This window comes from Podarcis filfolensis (genome assembly GCF_964270895.1).
Source record: "Podarcis filfolensis genome assembly, chromosome: 17".
NCBI classification, from domain to species: domain Eukaryota; kingdom Metazoa; phylum Chordata; class Lepidosauria; order Squamata; family Lacertidae; genus Podarcis; species Podarcis filfolensis.
Window position 1 is genome coordinate 33,988,989 of NC_139621.1, and position 22,537 is coordinate 34,011,525.

At 45.0% G+C, this 22,537-nt stretch overlaps 1 protein-coding gene across 1 annotated transcript in view; it reads left to right on the forward strand.

Moving 5' to 3' along the window:
* Positions 1-272: 272 nt before the first annotated feature.
* Positions 273-22,537, forward strand: part of ELP1 (elongator acetyltransferase complex subunit 1) — a 43,774-nt gene continuing 21,509 nt past the window's right edge. Inside the window, exons 1-19 of the mRNA XM_083592877.1 lie at positions 273-382; positions 2,054-2,289; positions 3,394-3,546; positions 4,572-4,653; positions 6,085-6,165; positions 7,709-7,794; positions 8,473-8,572; positions 9,313-9,403; positions 10,595-10,718; positions 11,174-11,267; positions 13,320-13,553; positions 14,726-14,896; positions 15,070-15,163; positions 17,424-17,594; positions 18,734-18,840; positions 20,409-20,512; positions 21,315-21,368; positions 21,634-21,739; positions 22,279-22,394. Coding sequence (XP_083449003.1) covers positions 2,140-2,289; positions 3,394-3,546; positions 4,572-4,653; positions 6,085-6,165; positions 7,709-7,794; positions 8,473-8,572; positions 9,313-9,403; positions 10,595-10,718; positions 11,174-11,267; positions 13,320-13,553; positions 14,726-14,896; positions 15,070-15,163; positions 17,424-17,594; positions 18,734-18,840; positions 20,409-20,512; positions 21,315-21,368; positions 21,634-21,739; positions 22,279-22,394 — 2,118 coding nt within the window. The 5' untranslated portion in view covers positions 273-382; positions 2,054-2,139. The remainder of the gene's footprint in view (positions 383-2,053; positions 2,290-3,393; positions 3,547-4,571; positions 4,654-6,084; positions 6,166-7,708; positions 7,795-8,472; positions 8,573-9,312; positions 9,404-10,594; positions 10,719-11,173; positions 11,268-13,319; positions 13,554-14,725; positions 14,897-15,069; positions 15,164-17,423; positions 17,595-18,733; positions 18,841-20,408; positions 20,513-21,314; positions 21,369-21,633; positions 21,740-22,278; positions 22,395-22,537) is intronic.

Consider the following 22,537-nt stretch of genomic DNA (forward strand, 5'->3'; position numbering starts at 1 on the left):
CAAAACAAACCACTCTTAATACCCTAAGCAGTTTCTCTTCAATGAAAAGAACCCACTCCCGGGCTGCTGAAAGGGCAAGCAAGTCGCTGAAGTCTCAGACTCTGAGGCTGAACCGATCCTTAAGTAACCACCACGCTCCCTTTAAATATAAATGGCCAAGTTGAGATTTCTACTGCTTGCTCAGCAGCGCTGCCCTCACTTGCCTCGGCTTCAGAATGCTGCCGAGCATGCGCAGAGCCGCCCTCTTCCGGTTCGGCTTCGCGATCTCCACTGAGCATGCTCGACCCCTCGCTCCGCCCGCACAGTGGCTTCTTGACTATGGCAGGCGCGCTGCGTCTCTGGCGAAGTTGCACGCGGGCAGTTGGGAGCCGCTTGTTGTAAGGTGAGCGCGCGGTGCCGCCTGCACCCCAGGGGTTGGGGGTGCACTCTCCTCTCCCCCACAGCTGAGGAGTCTGGTTTTTGCGAATTATCACCTTACTAGCAGGTGAAGGGCAGAATGACGGGGCCCTTGGGTGCAAAATAGTCCTCCATCGCCCCCCCCCCATTTTATTTTATTTTCTTAAACAGCACAATCTTTGGATGTGCTAAAACTAACTCTCCATCCTGGGTTCCTTTTATTGGTCATGGTGCAGTGACAGTTTACTGTGGGATCTATAATTTTCGTGCAAGCAAGTTCATAGAATCATAGATTTGGAAGAGACCACAAGGGCCATCGAGTCCAACCCCCTGCCAAGCAGGAAACACCATCAGAGCACTCCTGACATATGGTTGTCAAGCCTCTGCTTAAAGACCTCCAAAGAAGGAGACTCCACCACACTCCTTGGCAGCAAATTCCACTGTCGAACAGCTCTTACTGTCAGGAAGTTCTTCCTAATGTTTAGGTGGAATCTTCTTTCTTGTAGTTTGGATCCATTGCTCCGTGTCCGCTTCTCTGGAGCAGCAGAAAACAACCTTTCTCCCTCCTCTATGTGACATCCTTTTATATATTTGAACATGGCTATCATATCACCCCTTAACCTCCTCTTCTCCAGGCTAAACATGCCCAGCTCCCTTAGCCGTTCCTCATAAGGCATCGTTTCCAGGCCTTTGACCATTTTGGTTGCCCTCCTCTGGACACGTTCCAGTTTGTCAGTGTCCTTCTTGAACTGTGGTGCCCAGAACTGGACACAGTACTCCAAGTTAAAACAAGTCTTCTCCCACTGATCTGTGTGTTACAACCAGTGCCGGATTTATGTACAGTGGTACCTCTGGATGTGAACGGGATCCGTTCCGGAGCCCCCTTCGCATCCTGAAGAGAATGCAACCCACGCCTGCGCATGCGTGGGTCATGATTCACTGCTTCTGTGCATGCGCATGACACAGTGGCGTAGCGTGGGGGTGCAGGGGGGGCTGGCCGCACCGGGCGCAACATCTGGGGGGGGGCGCGCTCGCACTCGCAGCTCTCTGCCCCCAATAAAATCCACGGGTTAGGGGGTGCAAATTGCCTTGCCCCGGGTGCTGACAACCCACGCTACGCCACTGGCATGACGTCATTTTGAGCGTCTGCGCATGCGCGAGCGGCGAAACCCGGAAGTAACGCATTGTGTTACTTCCAGGTCGCCGCGGAGTGCAACCCGAAAACGCTCAACCTGAAGCAACTTTAACCCGAGGTATGACTGTATAAGCTAAACAAGCTACAGCTTAGGGCCCCACTTTCTTTGGGCCCCCCAAAAAATCCAAAGGAAAAGAACTGGATGTGCTTTGATAAAATACATTTTTTGTTATGTGCAAATGGCTTTAGATACCTATGAGGTCCATAAATGACCATATAGCATATATTCAACACAAAAAACAGCAACAATTTATTGTTGACAAAGGACAGCTGGACATGCAAAGGGCCCCATTACCTTCAGTAGCTCAGGGCCTCATCAAACCTAAATCCAGCCCTGGTTACAACCATATAAAACCCCCTGTCTGAAAGCACTCCCAATTTTAGTTTCCTGACACTGCTTCAAATATTCGTGTTCAAGAATTAACATTTTTCAACGCATGCTTCTCTTTCCTTTTTATTTAGGTGCAATCTGTTACTTTGATCTGGTCTTTAGGGTGAGAAGAGCAATTCCTTTTTACCCCTTTTCAGTTGTATGCACTGAAGACAGCATGAGAAATCTAAAATTGCTGAGAACTTGGGAATGCCAGCCCGTCCGGACTGTTGGAACTCCTCAAGGCTTCTGTCTCCGTGCAGACAAGGGGACGTTATTAGTCAGTACAGAGTATGGAATTGTGGAGGTGGATCCTACCACACAAGAGGTGAGATAGCACATGTCAGTTTTGGTTTTTGCATTCTAAGAACGGCCTGCCTAGCAACAGTCCATTGCTGACTACTTTTGCCGCTTCTCCATAGTGAGCCCTTGGCTTTTCATAGGCCTAATGATGTGAATATTTGGGCATAAAATACTTTCAATCAAAGGAAGGAATTGAGCCTGTGTATGCTTTCAACAATGTATTTTATTCACTACTCCATACAGAGATAATTTCTGGCATTAAAAAAATGTTTGGGTAGATTCTTGAGTTAATTTTGCAAGACAGAAAGCATGTGGATATTTTTTATTAAATACTTTATTCAAATTGTGTGTGCGTGTGTATTTGCAGAAGAGTGTAGATTAACACCACAACGTTCAAGGTGGCAGTCTTTCGATTTCCTGCTCCCAGGAAATCCTTGCCATGTTGGTGTGTCTGCTGAAGAATCATTTCTGTGCCTCTGCTACAGAACTTCTGCAAAGGATTCTGGGATATATTCTAGAACATACTTCCAGGTCTTGCTGGTTGTTGCTGACCAGGCTCCTTAGGTTTTGCTATGTTCATGAACATTCACTAAATTTCCTATGCTATTAAAGATCTTCTCAGTAAGGAACCCCTGACAGATTTCCAAAGGACTTCAAGATTCCTAAGAAAACAAGTTTGCAAACCACTGCTTTCTGTGATGATGATGATGATGATGGTGTTGTGTAGTGTGCCCATCAACTTCAAGGTGTACAGGATAATATACATTTCTTCAAGTACAACAGAATTTAAATTCATCACAGCAATTAATATAAAAAGAATTAACCCATGAACACCAGCATCTCAAAACAATCAGTAAAGAGGCACTCTACAATTTCCCAGTGTTGGATGCTAAGCCATTGCATAGAATCCTAGTAAAAGGGTAATCAAAATATATCCACATATTTTTGTAGATTATGTGTATGCCAACAAACATGCATTTTTGCTAGGATGATTCCAGCAGTTTGCAGCAGCACCAGCAACTAACTGCAGTTTAACGCACATGTTGGTTGTGGTCTTCCGCTAAGAGCCAACTCGCATGATCAAATCAACATGTTTGCATTATAGCGGGTCCTTGTCTCTGTTTTAAAGGTCACAAATGAAGTTTCTTTGCTAGCTGAGGGTTTTCTACCAGAAGATGGAAGCGGGTTCATTGTGGGCATTGAGGATTTGCCTGATCAGGAATTTGTCTGTGTGGCTACTGCGACTGGAGATGTCATACTGTGCAACCTGAACACAAACCAGGTATGACAGATAGTTGTTCATTTCCTTGACATCTGATGGGAGGGCATTCCACAGGGCGGGCGCCACTACCAAGAAGGCCCTCTGCCTGGTTCCCTGTAACTTGGCTTCTTGCAGTGAGGGAATCGCCAGAAGGCCCTCGGAGCTGGACCTCAGTGTCTGGGCTGAACAATGGGGGTGGAGACGCTCTTTCAGGTATACTGGGCCAAGGCCGTTTAGGGCTTTAAAGGTCAGCACCAACACTTGGAATTGTGCTCAGAAACGTACTGGGAGCCAATGTAGATCTTTCAGAACCAGTGTTATATGGTCTCGGTGGCCACTCCCAGTCACCAGTCTAGCTGCCGCATCTAGAGCACTTCCACCTCCTTCCCAAAGCTGGGAAAGCACTATCTAGGCTTTGGGAAAGTTAAAAGGAGATGCTAGGATCCTATCAGAGCCCTCACACCACCTTCCCATAGCACAGCGCCTTGTTTACTGACTTTGGGAAGGCAAATGTTGCTGAAGGCCACAAAAAAGCCCTCAAGGGACATATGTGGCCCTCGGGCCACCTGTTGAATCACTGTGCCCTATGGGAAGCCTCTAAACAGGACTTGAATGCAGTGGTTAAGAGCGGTAGACTTGTAATCTGGTGAACCAGGTTCGCTTCCCCTCTCCTCCACATGCAGCTGCTGGGTGACCTTGGGCTAGTCACAATTCTCTGATGTCTCTCAGCCCCACTCACCTCACAGAGTGTTTGCTGTGGGCGAGAGGAGATTGTTAGCCGCTTTGAGACTCCTTAGGGTACTGATAAAGCAGGATATCAAATCCAAATTCTTCTTCTTCTTCTTCTACTTGTGGTTCCCTGCCGCTGACATTCAGAGGCATACTTCCTCTGTAATCGGAGGGAGTACATCGCAACCTCGGCTAGTACCCTTTAATGGCTTTATCCTCCATTTGACACTGTCAAATCCCTTGTGAAGTTGTGTCAGGCTGCTGTTAAAAGGCACAGGAGCAGCAGCATGAGTTAACAGCCTTCAATCTTTTTGCAGTTGGAGTGTGTCGGGAGTGTGGACAGCGGTCTAACTGTGATGAGCTGGAGTCCTGACCAAGAGCTCGTTCTCCTTGCCACAGGTGTGGAGCAATGTTCCAAAGCCAATCCTTTCAGCCTCGTTCCTTACCTTTTGGTCCATTGAAGATGATATAACACTGACCCATTGCAAAACCGTAATAGGCCTTGGGAACTGTGTGCTTTCGGGGTTAGTGTTACAGGTTCACCAGTGCTGGCTGTGAATCCGATTCTCTTCTTCACGAAACCAACTTCCAGGCTTGGCTTCAGGCCTTGGTTTGACAAGAAAACCTGCTTAGTTAGCATTTAACAGTTGTCAGCATCAGTGCACCTATAACACTAAATCAGTATTATTTAGGGTGGGGGAAATTACTTCTGATGAGAACAAGAGGAATGGGGAGCACATACCTGTTTCTGAAACAATTGGCAGACCAAGGTTTTCTTTGAACCAGCTTCAGATCTGAACAAAGTCTCTGTGTCTGTGAGATCCAGAAGCTCCTACTGAAAGCAATCACTTTTTACGTTTAATGGCAATACAGAAGTAATAACTGTTAAGTTAATATTCTGCTACTGTTTTGTCAGCTGTTCTTCGAGTTTAAATGTCTTTGTCATGTGCTAACTGAATACAGTGGTACCTCGGGTTACATACGCTTCAGGTTACATCCACTTCAGGTTACAGACTCCACTAACCCAGAAACATTACCTCAGGTTAAGAACTTTGCTTCAGAATGAGAACAGAAATCGTGCTCCGGCAGTGTGGCGGCAGCAGGAGGCCCATTAGCTAAAGTGGTGCTTCAGGTTAAGAACAATTTCAGGTTAAGAACAGACCTCCGGAATGAATTAAGTATGTAACCAGAGGTACCACTGTATTATTTTTTAGAAGACTTTAAAATATTGGGAATCACATGTTTGTTTGTTTATCTAGTTCACTTACAAATCGCTTCATATGAGGCATCCCAAAACGATTCGAAGTTTAATCACATATATAAAACAGTTATGTATATAAAAACAGTTAAAACTGCATATATTGAAACATTTAAAAACAAAACAAAAAAACACATACATAAAATCAAGTCAGATCCAATACAGTTATCAATTGGGTTTAAGCTTTTAGAAGGCTTGTTGAAAGACATCATTGTAGCCTAAATCTCTTGTTTTATTTATACAATTTATGTTGCATTTAATGTGGTAGAATGTCTAGGTAGGCTGCATAAAATGTACCAAATCCAAATAATAAAGAATCACTGGGGCAGAAGCAGTATCGGACAATGTCATGTAAGAGTACATCCGTATTTGGTAAATATCAAGTAAGAACTGGAGAAGCCTATGTAATGCTAATGATATAAGTAAAACAGTGGTCTAAAAAGAGAATGTAGTGCTGTCCCAAAAGCCACAGAAGAAGGGTTGGAATTCTGTGGTGTGATAAGTAAGCTATATTAGTTCATCTTGGCAGAGTCTTGATTTTAAAGTCCATTGCTGTTCACACTATGACACAGGTCAGCAGACTCTCATCCTGATGACGAGGGACTTTGAACCTATTACAGAAAGTCAAATCCACCAAGATGACTTTGGAGAAGGTGAGTTGGTGCTGCAGATACGGGATGCTCAAAAAATGCACGGCGGCAGTTTTAAAAATTGAATGAAATGCATAGGCAGAACCAAATGAAAACTGAAATTACCGCACCAGAGAGCTGGATCCAGCTGCTCATTTTGGCTGTTATAAGGTTGGAAGGGACTTGGGAAGACACTTAGTTTAACCCTCTGTTCAGTGCAGACTCTACAATGCAGGATGTCGCCCTCAAGATAACTATTTAGCCTTACCAACCCTGCTCCATGTCTTTTTTGTGTGTTTATTTTTGCCTGGCTGGAATGTGTCCCTAAAATGTGACAAATGCTTTTAGCTTATCTGTGGATGGAGAGGTGTAGCCCCCTGTAATAGAATAATAGAAAGAGATATCATGTTTATGTCTGAATCAAGACTTCATAAACTCTTAAGTTGCATGGAATCAATTTCAATCCGTTACCCCCAAGGATGTGGACAGGCTGCTTGGACGCGTGAAACCAACCACCTGTCTCCTTGATCCTTGCCCATCCTGGCTAATAAAAGCAAGCCGGGAAGGGCTGGGCGATGGGCTCTGCGGGGTGGTGAATGCTTCCCTCTGTGAGGGAACATTCCCAGATCCGCTGAAAGAGGCGGTCATTAAACCGCTTCTTAAAAAACCATCTTTAGACCCGGCCAGTATGGCCAACTATCGCCCAGTCTAAAATCTTCCATTCTTGGGCAAGGTGATTGAGCGTGTGGTTGCTGAACAACTCCAGGCACGACTGGAGGATGCAGACCATTTGGATCCCACACTCTACATGGGGCTACCTTTGAAGGTGACTCGGAAGCTACAACTAATCCAGAATGCAGCAGCTAGACTGGTGACTGGGGGCGGCCGCCGAGACCACATAACACCGGTCTTGAAAGACCTACATTGGCTCCCAGTACGTTTCCGAGCACAATTCAAAGTGCTGGTGTTGACCTTTAAAGCCCTAAATGGCCTCGGCCCAGTATACCTGAAGGAGCGTCTCCACCCCCATTGTTCTGCTCGGCGCTGAGGTCCAGCGCCGAGGGCCTTCTGGCGGTTCCCTCATTGCGAGAAGCAAAGCTACAGGGAACCAGGCAGAGGGCCTTCTCGGTAGTGGCGCCCACCCTGTGGAATGCCCTCCCATCAGATGTCAAAGCGATAAACAACTACCTGACATTCAGAAGACATCTTAAGGCAGCCCTGTTCAGGGAAGTTTTTAATGTGTGATATTTTAGTGTATTTTTGGTTTCTATGGAAGCCGCCCAGAGTGGCTGGGGAAACCCAGCCAGATGGGCGGGGTACAAATAATAAATTATTCTTATTCTTATTCTTATTCTTATTCTTATTCTTATTCTTATTCTTATTATGGTCTACTGCTGGTCTCCAGCAATGAAGTTGATTAAGGTGGTTGGCATGGTGACTTGTAAAGCTTGCAAAAGATTTTGAGAACGAAAATGAATTATTGTGAAGCTTGATGGGGTGGGCAATACATTTTTGTCCGATTGTTAAAATGTCACACCACAAATGCTGCTAATTTGTTGACTTTTAGGAAAGTTTATTACTGTTGGTTGGGGTAAAAAGGAAACCCAGTTTCACGGATCAGAAGGCAAGAAGGCAGCTCGCACCAAGCCAGTGGTACTGTATTCATTATAAATATTGGTTATGTGTGTACACAAATAAGTATAAAAAGCATACAGTGGCAAAATGATGGATATAAGAAAGGCACACACCCCTATTTGAATAAATTGTTCTTATTGGAATACCTGCATTAAATAGGATCACAGAGTGTCGTGTAGTGGTTAGAGTGTTGAATTGAGGCGATCCAGTTTGAAATGTCCACTCAGTCGTGAAGGTCCCTAAGCCTATTCACACACTGAATTGAAATATAAGGCCCAGTTTGCACATCCCATAGTTATTTGTTTACTCTGAACACGAGGATCACTCCTAGCACAGGATGGAACGACAAATCACAGTTCCTAAATTAGTGATATGTTCATACTGGGGATTTTGGTTTGTTTTGATCCAATAAGCCATGATTTCTTAGCAAAGAATGGTTTCATATCGTATATTGTGGTGGGTTTGGGGTTGAAGCAAACAACAGTTTGTAAAGCCAGAGTTTGTGGTTTGTTTCTGTTATTCACTATGGTTTACTGTGTCATGCGATTGCAGCCAATCAGAGCAGGCCCTCGGTTTTTCAGTCTCATCCAGGGAAAATTAAGCTAGCAACCAAGGGGGGGAGGGGACTAGGAGTAAATGGCACATAGCCACCTGCATCTCAGTTAACAGGAAGTGCATTATCATTTATTTCCCCAGGAAGTGCTGCCTGCTCTGCCATGGGATGACCGTAGACCTCGAATCACCTGGAGAGGAGATGGACAGTACTTTGCAGTGAGTGCTGTTTGCCCAGAGACAGGTTGGTATAAGTTCAAAACAATAAAATGCTTTTTGCTTAAAAAAACACACAACACCTGCTTGAATAAGGGATAATAATAAAAAAATCATGTTTTAAAAAGTAAGAATACTCTATCATCATCACCATTATTAATATACATTGTTAAGGTATTTCTCATGGCTCTGTTCATACCCTTAATGTCTTCTTAAGAGACAGAACTCCAAGAAGACATAGGCAGATGTGCTATCTCAGTTCTATGTGGTTCCTGCTGCAGTATTGGGCTAACATAAACGGGCCACAGCCTGATACACAGTTAAGGAAACACAAAAGCTATTCCCACCCCAGGCACTGAGATAATCCTTGAGTGCATCATTTTTATTTTCTCTCATGGCTGCAGCGTTGCAGTTGGGATACTGGGTAGATAAACGCCCATAAATACGGACAACATGGGTGCAGAGGACATACATGTATATTGCATGCAAACACACCTATGGTGTCCCTGTACATGGGTTCACACATAATGTGTACAGTCATAATGATAGGCGTTGCGCCAGTTTCCTTAAAAAGAGGAAAGACTCCATCAGACAGACTGAGCAATGAATGTACAGCTGCTCAAGATGTAATATTAACCTGTGTTGTCTGATAAGGCTGCCTGGAAGACTTGGGGGAAACATAGTCTGCAGATCCTGAAGCTTGGAAAACAATTCTAACGAGGCTACTGTGTGCATGTTTCTCTCCCCCCACCCCCTCTGAAAATGCAGGAGCTCGGAAAGTCAGGGTGTGGAGCAGAGAGCTTGTTCTGCAGACTACAAGTGAGCCTGTCCCAGGGTTAGAACAAGCACTGGCGTGGAAGTGAGTAGGGAAGAGTTGTGTTTTGTGGTGCGCAATGAGTTTGTGTTGTGTTCACATATGCCCATTGAAACTTCACCAGCCAATGGATTTTAAAGGTGGTGACTTCACTGTTGAAACCCACTTAAGCCCCACCTGCACTATACATTTAAAGCAGTATCATACCACTTTAACAGCTGTGGCTCCCCCCAAAGGATCCTGGGAAATGTAGTTTGTGAAGTTGAATTTAGCAGCAGTGCCATTAATTAAAGCAGGCTTCCTCAGATTTGGCCCTCCAGATGTTTTCAGACTACAGTTCCCATCATCCCTGACCACTGGTCCTGCTAGCTAAGGATCATGGGAGTTGTAGGCCAAAAACAGCTGGAGGGCCGAGTTTGAGGAAGCCTGAATTAAAGGCTGGAAGAGATGGAGGGAAATGGGGAAAGAAGTGAGAATTTCAGTGGTGGGTGGACCGGTTTTGTTTGCATCCCAGACAGCAGGGCATTGAGGAGCAATGAAGGGGTAAGCCTTGCATATAAATTTCTCAGAGGCCAAGGCTTTAGATCTACTCAGGATTCACTGTTGTTGAGTTCCCAGATCTACGAGAAATGGTAGCCCTGTTCTCTGACTCTAGCAATGTCAGTTTGTATGTATATATTTGTAGTACTGGCTTTCACCCACCCCCTTGGAAAAGTTCCTGCAGGTGGTTGTAGATGGGGGCTGAGCTGGAGGGGAAAGCTTGGTTCTCAATGGCGACCATTTTGTTCTGAGGGGCTGTACTCTAGAAAACACAGGAGGAACCTCCAACTTCAGAAGCTCTCTGCAATATACAGTGGTACCTCGGGTTACATATGCTTCAGGTTACATTCGCTTCAGTTTACAGACTCTGCTAACCCAGAAATAGTACCTCAGGTTAAGAACTTCGCTTCAGGATGAAAACAGAAATTGTGCTCCGGCGGCACGGCAGCAGCAAGAGGCCCCATTAGCTAAAGTGGTGCTTCAAGTTAAGAACAGTTTCAGGTTAAGAACGGACCTCCTGAACGAATTAAGTACTTAACCCGAGGTACCACTCTATATAGGGTCTCCCTTCTTCACCTTCCACCTTTCCTTTTGACAGATGTTTCACTAGTTCATCTTTTTTAAAAAATAAAAATGCATGCTTGAGGAATTGTCCGAAACGTTGTCCTAGCTTACACTTTCATTTTATTTGTCGAGGCCCTCTGGAAGCTTAATTGCATCCACACAAGATAAAGCCAACAAACACGACGTTGTGTTCTTTGAAAAAAATGGACTTCTTCATGGTGAATTCACACTTCCCTTCCAGAAAGGCCAAGTCAAGGTAAGATGACCCACTTTCTGAAGGGTTTGTAAACTGAATACAGTGGTACCTCAGTTTTCGAATGCCTCCGTAGTTGGAACATTTCGGAACTCAAATGCCAAAAACCTGGAAGCAAATACCTAAGTTTTTGAACACGCCCCAGAAGTCAAACAGGAAACACAGCTTCTGTTTTGAGTTTTCCGTATTGAGGCTTCCACTTTCAGTTTTCGGTTTTTGAATGTTTCAGAATTCGAACGGACTTCCGGAACGGATGACGTTCAAAAACTGAGGTACCACTGTAGTAGTCAGCTAACTGAATCTGAAGATTTCTTGCCCTCCCCTTGTTTGGAGGGATTTAGAATTCTTTAGAAATCATCGTTTTAAATTGTGAAGGAGATGTTACTCGACTGAAGGAAAATAAATTCTGTTGGAAATGGCTCCGGCTTCATACGACACCCCAATCCATGTTGCTTTAGGTAAATGAGCTACTCTGGAATTTGGACTCCATGATATTGGCAGTATGGTTGGAAGAACTGAAAATGGAAGATACAACTCAACCAAAGACATATGGTAAGTGTGGGAATGTTCAGGGAGGCAGGAGAGGATATATTGTTTAACAATATCCTTTCCAACTTGCGTTAACAAGTTCTATAATTTAGCAGAGTAACATTCCCATTTTAAAACTTACACAGCGGATAGGTTTACCAGGCTTGTTTAAGCTTCTAAAATAAGTTTCCTGGTAATTCCCCTTTTATTTCCTCCTAAAAAGAAATAGATGCAGCACAGTCTTGTATAAAAAGTATAAAATAGTTTACTCACACATTCTGTTCACAAATGGATCCCAGAAGGCAGACTTAAGTTACAAAATATATACACTTGGAATCTATCCCATAAGGAGATAGTTCCTTTGTCCTCTCTTTTGGAAGCCAAGAGAGCATCTCAGGCGGATACTTCTTCGGCAAAAGCAAAATGGAGAAGAGAGAGATGTGGTGGCCAGTCCTGTGCTTTTGTAAGGCACAGGTAAGGTCACGCCCACCTCTGGTCACATGTAGAGGAAGTTTGTCCCAGCCCAGGAGGAAACAGGAAGTTTATCTACTGGCTGAACAAACATCCCTCTCTAGGAATGTTGTACTTTGTCTGCTCTGTGTTTCATACCCCACAGTAAGAACATAGCATCATCATCTGACTCTTGGTGTACCAGAACTCCTCAGACTGGCTCACAGTCAGGTGTGGCCTCTATCAAGTACCCTGGTGCATGGCTGTCTGCTCGCATTTGTATGCTTCCAGTCGTGTGGAGGACTAAACTGCAGAAACGTGCATGCACCAATATGTGTGATGGCTGCCATTGAGGAGATACATTTTAAACTCTCAGGACACAGAGAGAAAGAGAGAGGGCACTAGAGAGACTTTTCATGCAACCCAAATCATATAGGGTAGATGTCAGTAACTGGAGGCACCTAGGCCAATCCGCCCCCCCCCCCCGCTTGCCAACTTGCTGGCCTCCCGCTTGCCAACCTCCAGGCTAAAGAGATGTGGAGAAAGTGCGAAAGACAGAACTACCTAAATTATATAGAATTTTATTTATGTACGCTACTACAGCAGCAAGGGGATGCGGGTGGCGCTGTGGGTTAAACCACAGAGCCTAGGACTTGCCGATCAGAATGTCAGAGGTTCAAATCCCCGCAACGGGGTGAGCTCCCGTTGCTCAGTTCCAGCTCCTGCCAACCTAGCAGTTCGAAAGCATGTCCAAGTGCAAGTAGATAAATAGGTACCGCTCTGGCGGGAAGGTAAACGGCGTTTCCGTGCGCTGCTCTGGTTTGCCAGAAGCGGCTTAGTCATGCTGGCCACATGACCCGGAAGCTGTACACCGGCTCCCTCGGCCAATAAAACGAGATGAGCACCGCAACCCCAGAGTCGGTCACAACTGGACCTAATGGTCAGGGGTCCCTTTACCTTTACCTTTTACAGCAGAAAGAATGTTACTTGCCCAGAAGTAGAAAGAAGCAGAAGTCTCAGCGAAGGAAGATGCATACAAAATGCATAAAAAAAACTTATGGAATATACAGAAATGGTGAAACTTACCGGAAGAATAAGAAATCAAGATAACAAACGTTTTATAAAAGAATGGAAATGGTTTATTGAATGTTTACAGATAAACTGTAAACAGATGAAAACATTAGCAGGATTATTGTAATAACCTGCAGTTTTATAAGAGTATATATTTACCGTAGATAATTAAATGAGCAAGTTAAATGGATGTGGATATGCAGAAGATATTGAAAAATAAATTTAAGGAACCGCAGAAAGGGGGGGGGAGGAAGTCAAAATTTGAAATGTTAAATTGATTGTAAAACTAATGAAATGTATAAATTTGAAAAGTATAAATAAATTTTAAAAAGAGATGCGGAGAAAGAGGCATCTGTGGCAAAAGAACTTGGTGACTACCGACACTTGGGAAATGTTCATTTTCAAACCAAGCTGAATGCTACACAACTGGGCAGAGAAGAGATTCTAATACCTCAAAGGCAAGAGAGATTCAGAGTTGGGGGGGGGGTGTCTGTTCTACTACAAGTTGGGGGGTGTCTAATGTACAGTCCTGCGTTCTGTGTGTTCTGTGTGCAGTTCAGCTTTGGACAACGGGAAACTACCACTGGTACCTGAAGCAAAGCCTGCATTTTGATAGCTCGGAAGGCAGCCAGTCCATTGTGTCCCTGGCATGGGACCAAGAGATGCCGTACAGACTCCACATCCTCTGCCAGCAGTGGCTTTACCTCTGCTATGACTGGCAGTGGAGTACGGACCGCAGCAGCGGCGAAGGGGCAAGCGACTTGGCTAGCGTGGCAGTCATTGATGGAGGTACGTTTCTGTTGAGCGAGGTTGTTGTGGGTTTTTTTAAGGTGGACTGCGCCTGTTGAGAAGTCTGCGCAAAAAGAATTAGGCCATGCTTTTGCAAACTCTAAATCTGAATTTATTCCCTTATCTCCCCCACTCCACCCAGCATTTCACAAGATGGAGAAGATGCTCTGTCAGGTTTACAGTAGTGCCTATGCAGGACTCCTCCCCATAGCTAGTAGAAGCAGAATAAATGATGCAAAATAGGCAAATACAGTGGTACCTCCGGTTAAGTACTTAATTCGTTCCAGAGGTCTGTACTTAACCTGAAACTGTTCTTAACCTGAAGCACCACTTTAGCTAATGGGGCCTCCCGCTGCCGCTGCGCCGCCAGAGCACGATTTCTGTTCTCATCTTTAAGCAAAGTACTTAACCTGAAGCACTATTTCTGGGTTAGCGGAGTCTGTAACCTGAAGCGTATGTAACCTGAAGCGTATGTAACCCGAGGTACCACTGTACATAGAAATTCGCTTAATTTTGCATAATATTAACAGGTCATGAAATTTAGTTTTTTCTCCATGCAGAACAATTATTTTAACTGTGGGGTATACACAGCCCTGATCAAGGGCTTGTTAACATGAGGGAAGGACCCTTTTGAAGGAACCTAGAAATCCTCCAAAGAAACTCAGTCGAAACTGACAAAACATCTATAAAGATAGTAAAAAGACAATTGTCGTCCTCATCTCCTGTGCATGATGAGTGTACATCTTAATATTTATAAGGAATTTTCTATGTGTTCAAAGCCCTTCACATGTCATAGAGTGTTTCAGTAATCTTTACAAGAATCCTGTAAGGAAGTTCAGTCTTGTTATTGACCTGCCCTGTAAGCTAGCTTGGTATTTTGATCAGCAGATGCGGCTGAGGCTCTAGGAATATAATGTCTTATTCATATCCACCTGGTGAGTTCAGATTAGAGGCAGCATTCAAACCTGTGACCTGCCTGTTCATACCCTTAGCTCATGTGATTGCTCTATACTTAACGATCGGCCGCTGGAAAAAGTGATCAGACTCCACTAAGAAGCATTGGATTTTAATATGAAAAAATCTGTGATGATGTCTGTATGTTTAGTCTGGCCTTTGCCGCTATGCATTGATTCCCATTAAAGCGATTTCCCCCCTCCTCTTTCTCTTTGAAGACAAGGTGCTGTTGACAGCCTTCCGTCACGCTGTGGCCCCTCCACCTCTTTGTACCTATCAGCTCCAGCTCCCCTGTTCTGTCAATCAAGTTGCCTTCCTTATGGAACCTTCTAGAAGTGGGGATCTTGCTGTCCTGGATGCTAGCAACAGGATTTCCATTTATAGAGCGGGTACGTACACCCGTGGCTTCGCCAAAAACATGGCTTCAGCTCCTTGCATTATAAAAGGCCAGGTGGGGATGGTGGCTTTCAATCTGCTTTTAATTTAGAACAGAACGGAGGAAACTTCCCAGGCTGATACTGAAGTCAGTCCATCGCTTATTCTCTTTTTTGCCTTTTGACAGATGGCCAGACAGACACAGACTCCACAGTTAAAACTGGTGCAGTTGGTGGAAGTAGATGCAAAGTTGCACTCCCTCGGCTGGAAAAGACATACAGGTACCGGGAGTTAAACTTGGTGCAGAATATTTGTTACTGAAGAATGTGAAACCAATACATATAACCACAGTGGTACCTTGGTTTTCGAACAAAATGTGTTCCGGAAGTCCATTCGACTTCCAAAACGTTCGGAAACCAACGTGCGGCTTCCAGTCGGAAGCTACGCCGGACGTTCGGCTTCCAAGACAAAGTTCGCAAACCAGAACAACTACTTCTGGGTTTGCGATGTTCGAGTTCCAAGTTGTTCGTGAACTAAGCTGTTTGAAAACCAAGGTACGTCTGTACTGGCTACTGGCTGGGTGAGCTCTGGTGACCAGGGTAACTCTTCCCTTGACTTTCTGTATTGTTTCCATTTGTTATTGTTGTTTAGTTGTTTAGTCATGTCCGACTCTTCGTGACCCCATGGACCAGAGCATGCCAGGCACTCCTGTCTTCCACTGCCTCCCGCAGTTTGGTCAAGCTCATGTTCGTAGCTTCGAGAGCACTGTCCAACCATCTCGTCCTCTGTAGTCCCCTTCTCCTTGTGCCCTCCATCTTTCCCAACATCAGGGTCTTTTCCAGGGAGTCTTCTCTTCTCATGAGGTGGCCAAAGTATTGGAGCCTCAGCTTCAGGATCTGTCCTTCCAGTGAGCACTCAGGGCTGATTTCCTTCAGAATGGATAGGTTTGATCTTCTTGCAGTCCATGGGACTCTCAAGAGTCTCCTCCAGCACCATAATTCAAAAGCATCAATTCTTCGGCGATCAGCCTTCTTTATGGTCCAGCTCTCACTTCCATACATCACTACTGGGAAAACCATGGCTTTAACTATACGGACCTTTGTTGGCAAGGTGATGTCTCTGCTTTTTAAGATGCTGTCTAGGTTTGTCATTGCTTTTCTCCCAAGAAGCAGGTGTCTTTTTTTTTCGTGACTGCTGTCACCATCTGCAGTGATCATGGAGCCCAAGAAAGTAAAATCTCTCACTGCCTCCATTTCTTCCCCTTCTATTTGCCAGGAGGTGATGGGACCAGTGGCCATGATCTTCGGTTTTTTTATGTTGAGCTTCAGACCATATTTTGCGCTCTCCTAAGACAGGGAGGTTGTATTCACCTCTTCCCAATCTCTCATTCCACATACAGTTATTCCTCAAGCTCTTAGCTTTTATTTTTTTGGCTAACTCACTGGTTCTTCACATTATGAGCCAGTTTGACCAGAACAACCGCAGCTTCATAAGTCATGAGCATTAGGAGAGCATGCTTCGCTTCCCTTTGTTTCAGTACTTCGAACCTGGCCAAACAAGCTATAGTTTCCTTTTAACGTATGAGACAGAAAAACTATAGCTTCATGTCTGTCTACTATCCAGAATCGTGAACCAGTTGAAACAACCTAGGCGTGCACTTGAATACTATAACGTGTAAAAAAGTGGCCCTCAAACCTGATTCCCACCAGCAGATCAGCATTTGATTTCTCAACAAACAATTAGTTGCACGCTTGGTGGCTGGTAAAGTAAACATGTAAACTGATTCAGTTTTAAAGCACGGTAAATGAAGTGAGGAGATGTTTGCAGGGATGTGGGTGGTGCTGTGGGTTAAACCACAGAGCCTAGGACTTGCCGATCAGAAGGTCGGCGGTTCAAATTCCCGCCACGAGTGAGCTCCTATTACTCGGTCCCTGCTCCTGCCAACCTAGCAGTTTGAAAGCACGTCAAAGTGCAAGTAGATAAATAGGTACCGCTCCGGCGGGAAGGTAAACGCCGTTTCCGTGCGCTGCTCTGGTTCGCCAGAAGCGGCTTAGTCATGCTGGCCACATGACCCGGAAGCTGTACGCCGGCTCCCTCGGCCAATAAAGCGAGATGAGCGCCGCAACCCCAGAGTCGGTCACGACTGGACCTAATGGTCAGGGGTCCCTTTACCTTTTACCTTTTAAATGAAGTGAGGAGATGGAGCTGTTTTGATGATGTGATAGAACATACACACGTGAATCAGCCCTTAGCTCTCCAAAGCTAACTTGGGATGCACATAGGCAATAAAAGTGTTTGCAGAATCCGTAGATAACCCTCTTCCTCTGCTTGCCTCCTGACTTGCCAGAACTGGTTACCTTGGGCTAATAGACGACTCCTCCAAATAATACTGAGATTTATATTGTCCATTCTCTATGCCGTGTTGCCTGGGTGTATTTTAGAAAGGGTTTGAATTGTGCAGAGGTGGGGATAGTTAATGCTCCTCATTAATGAGGCACACAAACAATTTCTTCTGCTTCTTCTTTTTGAAAACTGTCACAGATTTGACCTTGGCGACAACAGAGACGGGAAAAATCCACTGTGGCTTCGCCTTGTCACCTGGTTGCAAGATGACCTGTTCCTGGCTGCTGGCCAGGGGTACCTCCCAGCTCACACCTCCATTCACCATCTGAATCTGTCCTCATCGGCAGAGGAGGGAAGCATTGATATCTGGTATTGAACAGGGTATTATGTGTGCTGTGTTAATTTCAGAAATTCCTTTGCGTGGTTCTGGAATGCTAAGGCAGGACCCTTTTGGGTCTGACTGGCTGGTTCAGCTACTGCAGAGGCTTTGGCTGTTTAAACCCCAGTAACTGTGGAAAGCCAATCCTTGTGTATTTTCTTGTTCTCCCAGTCGGCCATCTGTGTGTTCCGATGCCTATAAAGAGCAGTATTGCAGCCGGACAACCAGTTAATATGCATTGTTAGTGGGTGTTAGAAAACCCTGGGAGTAAGAGTCCTTGTGAGATTGTTCATTGTGCTTGCTGCCTTTCTTGACCATGGTATATATTTCTTGATATATTTCTATTCTAGTCAAATAGGTTAGACAGAAAAATTGTCACTTACCCAAGGCCACCCTTTGTGGTTTGTGGCTAAACCGGGATCCTCCTAATCCAAATCCATCATTTATCCACTGTGCTACACCAGCTCCACAAACATGTACAGTGGTACCTCAGGTTAAGTACTTAATTCGTTCCGGAGGTCCGTTCTTAACCTGAAACTGTTCTTAACCTGAGGTACCACTTTAGCTAATGGGGCCTTCTGCTGCCACCACGCCACCGGAGCACAATTTCTGTTCTCATCCTGAAGCAAAGTTCTTAACCCAAGGTGCTATTTCTGGGTTAGCGGAGTCTGTAACCTGAAGCGTATGTAACCTGAGGTACCACTGTACACTGAAGCCTAGATGCATCTGATGCATTTTAGCCATCTGTGTTAAAATGGCACTGAAGGCTAGAGACTGCGATTGTCATAAGAGTTTTGGAGACTTTGCTAGTTAAATGATAGAAATCCCCATTGAAATCTGGTTAAATAATATTTGGAATGTGGCCCTGTCAGAATGCCTTGCTCACCCCTGGACCAGTTACTGTAGTTATATGTTGTTCTTGTATTTACATGAAAACCAATACAAATTATTGGGGAGGGCTGCAATTATTGCTTTGTTAGGGATCACTTTGAAGGAACAGTTCAGAGTGTGGTTTGGGTTTCCGAAACCTGCATTCTCCTTCTAGTCCCTTAGTCATTTATGCAAAAATGACTGGTCTCAGGTTGAGCATAGCACAGTCAGCTTCCTCCCTTTTGTGCACCTTTCGTAGCTCACCTGTGACTGTGGATGGCGATGTCATCAGCCTGTGTTGCAACCCAAAGACCAAAGCTGTGGCTCTGCAACTTTCTGATGGACGAATAATGAAGTACATCTGGGGTATGTATGGTCACTGTTATTCTCTTATCCGGTTGGCTGGTCTTGGAAGTCCTGACATGGGAAGGGAAGGGCTGTAGCACATGTTTTGACTGCACAGTGGCCCAGGCTCCATTTCCAGTTAAAAGGACATGTGATACAAATGGCTGGGAAACACCCCTGCTTGAGACTTTGCAGGGCAGCTGCTTCCAACCAGAGCAGGCAGTACATGTCTAGATGGGCCAGTGTTCTGTCTTCATATAAATTAGCTTCGTAGGCTCAAATGTCACAAAAATCCATAAGCTGACTTTTTGCCTTGTCTAGCCTCTAGCACATTTAATGTTTGCATCTCCTAGAGCAGCGGTTCTCAACCTGTGGGTCCCCAGATGTTGTTGGACTACAGCTCCCATCATCCCTGAGCTCTGGCCTTGCTAGCTAGGGGTGATGGGAGTTGTAGTTCAACAACATCTGGGGACCCACAGGTTGATAAAGGCTGTCCTAGAGGGTGCCGTGAGCCATGCACTGTGTGCGAATGATGCATTCAGTTGTGTGCAGGTGTTTTATTTTCTAGAATAGCCTTCCCTAACCTGGTGCCTGCCAAACCAGGGACACAGGTGGCGCTCTGGTCTAAACCCCTGAGCCTCTTAGGCTTGCTGATCAGAAGGTTGGCTATTTGAATCCCCACGACGGAGTGAGCTCCCGTTGCTCTGTCCCAGTTCCTGCCAACCTAGCAGTCTGAAAGCACACCAGTGCAAGTAGATAAATAGGTACCGCTGCGGCGGGAAGGTAAACGGCATTTCCATGCTCTCTGGCTTCTGTCACTGTGTCTTCGTTGCGCCAGAAGCGGTTTAGTCATGCTGGCCACATGACCCGGAAAGGTGTCTGTGGACAAACGCTGGCTGCCTCGGCCTGTGAGCGAGATGAGTGCTGCAACCCCATAGTTGCCTTTGACTGGACTTAACCATCCAGGTGTCCTTTACTTTTTCCTATAAGCCAGCTTCGTAGGCTCAAATGCCACAAAAATCCATGAGCTGAGTTTTTGCCTTGTCTAACTTCTAGCGCGTTTAATGTTTTCATCTGCTGGATGGTGTGGTGAACCATGCACTGTGCGCGAATGATGCATACAGTTGTGTGCAGGTGTCTATTTTCCAGAATAGCCTTCCTTAACCTGGTGCCAGCCAAATGTATTGAACCACAACTCCCATCAGCGTGGCCAATGGCCAGGGATATGATGGAAGTTGTAGTCCAGAAAACACCTGGAAGGTCACCAGGTTGGGGAAGTCTTTTCTATAACGTCACCAGACCTTTCAGAGCCCAGGTGAGAGAAAGCGTGAGAATGAGCGAATGTAAAGCTGAATGGTGTTTTCCTGGGCTCAACTTTTCTAGAGGACCTTCTCCCTTCACTCTTCAGGCAGCACCCATGTTCTTGGCTCTGGGACATTCCCTCATCTGGTGGTGTGGGGGATGCCACCCAGATTGCAAGCTTGGCCTGTTCAGCATCATTCCAAGATGTTGAACCTCCTGCATTTGGTAAAAAAACTAGTCTTGGCTTTATCACATAGACCTGCTGTGTCTTTCCCCTCCCACTTCAGGAGCTGAAACACCAGTTGTCACCCCTTGGCTGAACAGCAGCGGTTCAGCTGTCCAGTTTCCCTCTCCATGTATGCAGACTGCACTGGCTGTGGTTGGTGGTGAAGTAAGTAAAAATAAGTGTGAAGTCTAGGAGCACTGAGCACCTGGTTGTGACCTTACTCAGTGGTTCTCAAGCTTTTTCCTCTGAGCCACACTTTCAGAATAAAAATCTGCTTGCGCCGCATCGAATATTTTATTGATAAGAAATACATTGGAAAACAAAAAGAAACAATTCTGAGCAGTGTCTGTGAAAGACTTTTTCCTTTCATCAAGTACTCACTGTTTTTAATTAATGCTGCTTATAAGTAAGCTGCTTTAAGTAATGCTGCTTATATTTTTCTATTATGGTTCTTGTACTTGACTTATTGTGGTTTTAGAATATGCTGTTGCAATATGTTTTGTAAATCATCCTTGAATTTGATAATGAACGGTGTTTTTTTGTGTGTGTGTGTGTATATATATATATATATATATATATATGTGTGTGTGTGTGTGTGTGTGTGTGTGTGCGCGCATATATATATATATATATATATATATATATATATATATCAAATAAAATAAATATTCCGGCAGTGGTAAGGGTGAAGTTTCAGATCCCTGCATAGTTCTTCCCATCTCTATAATGAGCGGAAGCAGAATAAATTATCCAAAATAATTTTGAATTTTATACGTATTTGTTTCATTCAGATGATTTCGACAAGTCTAGATTTTAGATGGTTTGTTTGTTTGTTGTTTATTTCGTTAGCAGGCTTTGGATTCAGTCGGCGCCTGGTTTTGATTCTCTGTACAGAATTCATAGGTATCCAATCTATGGCAGGTTTGCTTTCTAACCTTGTGCTGTTCTCTGCCTTTTGTCTCCTCAGGAAACCATCTTTGGTCTGACTGACAGATGCCGCTTGTTTATTAACGAAGTTGAGGTACCAGCTCCTCTTCCAGCTCTCGCTCCTTTGTTGCCCCTCTGCCATAGGAAGCTCCCTTGTACTGAGTCAGTCCCTTGGTCCAGGTAGCTCAGTCCTGTCAGCATTGACCGCTATGGCACTCCTGGGTTTCAGGCGATGTCAGGCATTGAACCTGGGACCTTCTGCCTGGAGAGCATATGGTCGGCCACTGAGCTTCAGCCCTTCCCCAACATAATGTCCCCCATAATGACCTACTGCAGAGATTCTTCTCTGTTTCCCACAGGTTGCTTCAAACGTCACATCCTTTGCCATCCACGATGAGTTTCTGCTGTTGACAACGCATGCTCATACCTGCCAGTGCCTGTCGCTGAGGAACACATCCCTGAAAGGTGAATATCCCCAGCGTGGCTAGCAACAAAAGGGTGCCCTGGTCAGCTGATCCTTTCTTGGACTTCCTCTTGTTTGATATGCTGTTAGCCCTTCCCTTAAATATGTAACATCCACCTATGGATGGATGTTTGCTTTCGATTTTTCAAAATGGCCACCAATGTTCCTACTTTTTATAGGAGCTCGCTTTCCCCATGCCATAGCAGCACAGAGAGGATGAGCATAACATTGTCCATACTTTATAAAGCCGTTAGCATTGTAAAGGCCTTCACTCTCTCTCTCTCTCTCTCTCTCTCTCTCTCTCACACACACACACACACACACAACACACACACTCACTCTCAATCAGCAAACTTATATCAAATGTGCACAGTGGCAGAAATCCTTGTGCTATTGGGACAGTTTAATTGGATAAAACCCGGCATATCTGTGCTTGGGGTTTATGCCTGGCGTCCTTTTTATTAGGCACCTTTTCCTCACAAAAAATGTAAATAGTTCTTCCTTTGGGACTGAGCTTTTATATTGACTGTGGCATCTTCAGCTTTGCAGTCAGGTTTGGGCAACGCATCTGTCCCCAATAGTGAGACACTGCGCAAGGTTGAAAGAGGATCCCGGATAGTCACAATTGTGCCGCAGGATACAAAGCTCATTTTGCAGGTGAGTGCTTTCCATCTACGCTTATGGCTCAAAGCACCTTATTTGTTGCATGGTGGTGGTCGTGGTGAGGAGAAATAACTGGGCTACACAAATGGAATAATTATGCCATGTAGCTCTTGGCTGGAGTGTCTCATTCATAAATC